Source organism: Primulina tabacum, chromosome 9 (assembly GCF_025594145.1).
Source record: "Primulina tabacum isolate GXHZ01 chromosome 9, ASM2559414v2, whole genome shotgun sequence".
NCBI classification, from domain to species: domain Eukaryota; kingdom Viridiplantae; phylum Streptophyta; class Magnoliopsida; order Lamiales; family Gesneriaceae; genus Primulina; species Primulina tabacum.
The window spans coordinates 5357402-5364584 of NC_134558.1; the positions used below are offsets into that span (position 1 = coordinate 5357402).

The 7183-nt window shown below is 32.1% G+C and overlaps 1 protein-coding gene across 1 annotated transcript; it reads right to left on the reverse strand.

Annotated features, from left to right (window-relative positions):
* Window positions 1-3896: 3896 nt before the first annotated feature.
* On the reverse strand, window positions 3897-5822 carry LOC142556835 (nucleolar GTP-binding protein 1-like). Its single transcript, XM_075668340.1, is given in 4 exon segments — window positions 3897-4770; window positions 4773-4812; window positions 4814-5074; window positions 5683-5822. Coding segments are annotated over 3 exon segments (864 nt in total). The 5' UTR covers window positions 5066-5074; window positions 5683-5822; the 3' UTR covers window positions 3897-4198.
* Between the last annotated feature and the right edge of the window lie 1361 nt (window positions 5823-7183).

Below are 7183 nucleotides of genomic sequence, written 5' to 3' on the forward strand. Positions count from 1 at the left end.
ACTCGTGGCTGCAGCAGAGTAGGTGTCACCCCAACCACACAAACAAATGCAGCATCTGATCCATCTAGCAGCATCGGATCGGATCGTCCGACGAGAAGAAAAGCGAATCCTAGCAGCCGCGAGGAAAATCGATGGCGAATCAATGGTGTGAAAGTTGCACTCCAACTCTACCTTCCTACAATAAACACGTTGCCGACGATCACTTTTCGATTCTTTTTTCCCAAACTTAGACTCCACGTCTTATAGAGAGTTGACCTACTATAACTACTTTTGCTGCTGCCTCAACAGAGGAAATGAATATCCTGTGCTTCTAACGGTATACATATAGTTAAGGTTTCGGTTTTAGGCTTTTAAATGGCTAAGGGTGTGGTTCAACGGGGGTCGAATCATGGTTCACGAGAGTAAATTAAGTATAAAAAGTCTATGTTTAAAATTTGAGAATTTTATATTAAAGTTTGAATTTATTCGGGATTAAAATGCATTAAGAATTGTTAATTACGAAATAATTAGAAAACCTCGAGTTTAAGCTAAATAAAAATATGATAAATTAAGTTAAGCTTAAATAATATTGGGATGGTCTAGAGTCAATTAAAGCAAGAAAAATTCAAAATCGAGGAATTTTACGTCTAGGGACAAAACTGTCATTTTACACTTGAAAAATAGTAAACGTCATGACATTGCCCGAAATGCTATAAAATATGTTAATATGATTATTTTAAATGTTTATGAAATTTTATGATGAAACGTTAACGCTAAAGATATGTTGTATGCTTGGTTTAAAAGAAAAATGATTATTATATGCATGAATTTTATAAAGTGATGAAAATACGAAATGTTGAAGGAAGTGAAGTAATTGTGACTAATATGATGATACGATAATATGTAAGGCCAATGCTCAGTTGACGTGTGAGAATGTCGCTGATGTCCCCCCCGCCTAGTATTGAGGTTACATGTAGATGGATTCATCGACCTTTAAGGGGGTGTATTCATTCTATACTTTCAAAGATTTTTAATGACTTTTTTTAAATGATGGACTTTTGTGTAGTTGATAGATTTTTATTAACTTTTATGGAATCTCATAGAATTGTAAAACAAATTTCATAGACTCTTATAGACTTTTTTTCAAGATTTTTGTAGACTTTTGTAAACTTTTTCATAGAATTATGTGAATTTTGTAGTTTATAATTGTTATTTATTTTTTATTAATTTTTTTAAAATAATTATTGGACATAGATAACCTCTTCAATTTTAAATTATTATTTTTATTTATGAATGTAAATGAATTTTACTTACTTAAAAGTTAAATCAATTTAATTTGTGAAAAACGACAAATGAACTATCCAATTTATTGAAATCAAAATTTCAATTCTTTATGTCAATTCAACATATTAATGAATAATATTTTTATAAGTTCATAATAAAATTTTATTAAAAAAACACTCAAAATAATGAATAGTCTTTTATAAAAAAAAATCTAATCATTACTGACAATTTGATCAACATCGTTCTACATTCCATTGGCTATGATATCCCTCCATGCATTAGCATTTGCTCTTTGTTGTTTTTGAGCATTAACTTGTGTTGATGAAGACAATTGAGCTTCATTATCTAGTTCAATTTGAAACTCATCAAATTGACACTTTTTTCAAAGTAAATTGTGTAATATAGCACATGCCAATACAAGCCCTGTTAGGGGTGGGAAAAAAATACCGAATTTTCGGTATACCGAGATTAAAATAACAAAAAATATTGAATTTACCGAATTTTAAGTATACCGAAGATTTCGATACAGTACGGTAACAATACCGAATTTTTCGGTACGGTAAAAATATCCAATTTGAAAATTTTGGTATATACCGAAATACCGAAAAAATATACAAAAATTTTAAAATATATAATATTTTAAAACAATAAATTATAATTTTTTTTTAAAATGTAAGGTTTTTTTGGTTCGGTATACCGAAAATTTTGGTATAGTATCGGTATGAATTTGCTTATACAATAATTTAATATATAGATTAACTAAAATTAAAGAAAATAATTAAAAATAAAATGTTATATAATAATTAATAAAAATTTAAATTTTAATTATGTTTTTAAAAAGTACAAATAAAAGGAAAAATAAATAGATGAGAAAAGAATGAAAGTTTGTATTGAATTTGGGAGATTTCTCAATTAAATGTACATCCAAATCTTTAGGTTGAATCAAAGACTTTTGTTGGCATTTTATTGTTGTACCTTAGGCTATAATTCTTGTACTTAATAGAATTCCATAGAGTCATTAAAAGTCTATTGACATTTTGAATACCTATAGACTTTTGTAGAGTTTTTAAAAGTCAAGTTTGAATACCACATGACTTTTTAAAATTCTACAAAATTTTACATTGAATACCACTAAACTTTTATGGAGTATATAAAAGCCTAGTTTGAATACCTCTAGACTTTTAAACTCCATAAAAGTCATTAAAAGTCTATAACCAATACACCCCCTTAATACGAAAGTCACAATTAACGATCTAAAAAATTCAACGAAAAGAAAACGTATACGTAAATGATGAAAATGAATATGTTTATGATGATATGGAAAATGTTTAAGTTTATGCATGTTTATGAATCATTTAAATAAAAATACTTTTCACTGTTGTATGTGATTGTATATGTATTATTTGTCATCAAGATTATAGTTTCCTGAGTTATTAGACTCATTAGGTGTGATAGATGCATGTTATCATAATCATAACCCGAGGACCAGCGTTATTTTTTTCGCATTTATGATTTTAAGTATGTTAAAAATTTTTACGATTTTTATTATGCTTTTGAGTGATTTTGGGAGGCTGTTAAAATTAGCTTTATTTTAAAATATTGTTAAGTTAGAATTTGCAAACGATTGACGATTTTATGTTTTGAATTCTTTCTTTTGAATTTCAAATATAATTGGTTGTCTTATTTTTAAAATGATGCAAAATATTTTAAATTATATATATATATATATATATATATATATATAGAATCGGACTAATATTTTAGAAGTAAAAAAAATTCTAAGAAAAACAAATAGTAGTTGTTTAGAATGTTTTTCGATTCTTTTTCCCCAAGCTCTGACTCCACGTCTTATACAGAGTTGACCTACTGTCACTACTTTTGCTGCTGCCTCAACAGAGGAAATGAATATCCTATGCTTCAAACGGTATACATATATGTGTGTCTGTGTGTGAGAAATTAGAACCTTTTTTATAAACTTTTTAAAATTAAGAGTAGCCTGAACGATCAATAAGTTCAAATATTTGTATGAATTAAAAAAATAAAACTCCATATAAAAACAATCAAAAGAAATAATAATTAAAAAGAGTTAAATCAACCCTTTTACTTTTCCCTCTTCATAGTCATAACGAGTGTCGATATAACATAATTTGCAATTCAAATTTACCATAGTATAGATTTTTATATAATACTTAATTATATAGTTAAATATATATAATCGCAGCTGAAAAAATCATTCAGAGTCGAAATTAATAAATAATAAGGCTCGTTAAGATTCACAAGATGATGCATAGCATCCTAATAATTCGAGCACGATTTTAAGCATTTACCGATGATCACAAGCTGGTTCCGCTCATGTGTGGTACCCTCTATCTCGCCACAATAACTCAATTAGGCAAGAGCTGGTTTTTTAGTACCATTAATGTATGCAGCTGTTTCAACTTACTGAGAGGCAATGCTCGAGCCAATCAGCTCGGCCAGCTGCAATTTGCAATTTAATACGTGTGTTTCAACTTCAAATATAACAAGGAAAGGCTTAGCATTCTCTCTCATAAAAACCTCGCTCAAAACATACTCAAAATTAAGATTATTTAAAAACAAGAACCTTTCAAGAATGGTAAGAAGTGGCCTAAACAGACTCCCAATATGATTAAATAAATTCATCACAAAATCTTTCAGTTGTGTGAAACATCTGAAGCATCTCCTAGCACAAGGAACTACGTATATGACCTACGAAAAACCAAAATTGGGAAAGCACAGCAGCTTTAAATACTGAACCATGGTACGAAAAGGAATGGTACACAATACACAGAATAGAGATTAGTCTATTGTTATATTGGATTACCTTTCTGTCACTACCCCGTCTCTGTGTTTTCCCAGTGGAACGCTTGCCAGAGAACAAGTGTTTCGGCTTGCGAGTAGGAATGACTCTATCCGCCTATCCTCTCCGAGCATCCTTGTTCCTGTTCTTGATAGACTTGATGCTGTGAAATAGAGCAGCTTCCTGTGCAATACAGTATCCACAAGAACCAGAAATATCCAGGAAGAACAACACAGCTGCTCTCAAGTGGGCAAGAGCCGTGATGCTGCACATTTCAATGATGTTACGATCCTCAAATGGCCGATCCAAAATACCTGGAGTGTCGATCACTTGGTATCTAAGATACTTATAGTCTGTATGACCAACAAACAATGACTTTGTGGCGAAGGCATAAGGCTGGACATCAACATCGGCCCTCGTAATTTTGTTTATGAATGAACTCTTGCCAACATTCGGGTACCCAAAGATCAAGATCGTCCTAGTGTTTCGATCAATTGACGGTAACCTCGCCATGTGTTGTCGTATCTGCTCAAGATAAGCCAAACTTGGCCCAATTCGTTTAATCACGGTACACATACGACCAAGAGCAGCAACCTTCAGTGACTTACATCGGTAAAGAGAATCTCCATACTTCAATAATTTAACATAGTCCTTTGCAATCTTAGCAATCAAGTTCCTCGCAGTATTAATTGTCCTAGAGCAAGCTTGTAATGGTCTTTGTTATAGAGAACACTGGAGCAGATCACCATAAAAAGGATGTATATCATCAAGCCGAGGGAACTCATCGATAATGGTGGAAAGCTTCTCATGAAAATTCTGTTGCTTAAACTTCACTTTGCGCATGTAAAACTGCCGAAGGCGTGATATGGCATATCCTTTGTGAACTTGTGTCGGTGTTCGATGTTGGGTTCGAGACAGGATAATGTCAACAAATTCTTTCCCCGTGGGCACCACAGTAATCTTCTTGAAATTGTACTGAACCATCTAACTTTCCTTCACAATATACAGGGAACAGAAAATAAGAACAAAAATCAGTATACGAACTATAAAGATAATCAGTCTACTGCATTTGTCATAAGCACAAAAAAATACAAGGTCATAACTAGCAAGCAAAAGATACCTCGACAGAAACTGCGGATGCGATCTAGCAAACATATTAAGCTCAATAAGACAAAATTATACGAGTAATCATAACTATAGCCTGAATTTAATGACTGAATATCGAGGCAACGAAAACGAAACCCATGAATATCGTTAAAAATTAAACAGAAATGCTTGCAGTTTATGGATACAAACTCGGCATCAAACAATATGTAACATAACAACGTACAGAAAATAGAAACGATCGAAGGATAAACCGGACTACTAACTAAGCTGAATTCGTAGGAAATGAACTAATAGTTGCACAAATCTGATTCTCATTCTGCTCCACAAGCCCAAATCCATTAAATTTTATAAACAAAAAGTTACAAACGGAAATTTAAACAACAAAACGAACCACGGAGAAATTTGACAGTTCACGGTTATTCGGTAATAACAGGTGCACGCTAACTTAAACACAAATAAAACTAATATAGACTCCAGTAAAAAATAAACGTCACAAATCCTTGCCGAAATTCCGAAGAATAGGGCTTGTAATAGGCGGCAGAACGAGAAGAACCAACGAAATCTTCGACGGCGGCGGCGGCTGTGCAGGGTTTTCGTGGAGCTCAGCTGCAGCAGACCTGCTTATACAGGTTTTAAACCTATACTTGTCTAAGCGTTTGGGCCTTGGGCTCTGATTGAGTCATTTTTTCTTGGCCAACCCAGTCTAGAAGTCTAGAATGTACCGTACTAACTTTTACATTTTTAAACATTATATTCATTATCCACGTAGAATTTCGAATAAAATAAAATAATTATTAAAAAATATAATGAATTTCAAATGCATATATAATCGGATTAAGTTGTTAGATACCGAAATAATCTTGATTTTGATAATAACTAAACTTGTTATTATGTTTCTGACATATATAATTAAGTGTGAAGTTGTTAATTCAATATTGAAGTTGAAACTCAAATTTACCCAAATTTAGGTGAGTTGCAGTATTTTGATGATATCTCACAAAATAGTACTCCAAATGCCTAGCGACCAAAATGGTCGGAAAGCCAACACAAATATCTAGAAATATATCTGAGGCCCGTCGATTGAATTCGAATGTTATCGAGGTGAAATGGTGGTCTGAAAATCTGATCGTCCAAACATCCTCGAGCTGAACGACTCGATAGACTAGCTCTGATATTTTGGCGATATCTCAGCTCAATTATTTTAATGGATCGATTCTGCATGTGTGAAAGATAATACAATCATCTACAAATCATCTTTAAATATTGAAGTCTCAATCAAAGCTTAAAAAACTGATAATTCGCAATGAAGTTGCTAGTTCTGCACATGTTGCATAAAGACTTTAAGTGTACAAAGTTCAATATTGTAAGCATATCACTCTCATGAACTCGAAATGGTGTGATTCTTGATTCTATGGAAAGCCGATAAAATTGGCTACAATTTTCATGTTTACCATTTTGCAAGGAAATCAGCGAATCAAGAGCTATATTCATCGGACCAGACCACGTTTCACTCAACCGTTTTGATCATCCACTCAACCGCTTCACTCCACTGTTTTGGTCATCCACTCAACTGTTTCGCTCCACTGACTGGTTCATTCAATAAGATGTTTTGCTCAGAAAGTCAAATATGACCGTTACAATGTCAAAAACAACACATAATCTTTTCCAACGGATACTTATGTCTAACATATATATCACTCTTGGAGACTATATAAACAACACATTTAATATCATATACAAGCTTTTTAAGAGTATAAATAACATGGGAAGTATTCATGAAGAAATTATCTAAAATACGAGCAAGCACAAGAATGGGAGTCTAAATATATATATATTAACTTTGTGAGAACATTTGAGAGTATATACATTATAATAGATTAATTTTCTCACACACGCAATCACTCACATATACAAGAAAGATGAGCTTCAAAGTTTAGCTGAATATATTCTTCACACAAAGATGTTAAAAATTATGTTAGTAGTCTTAGCCTAAAA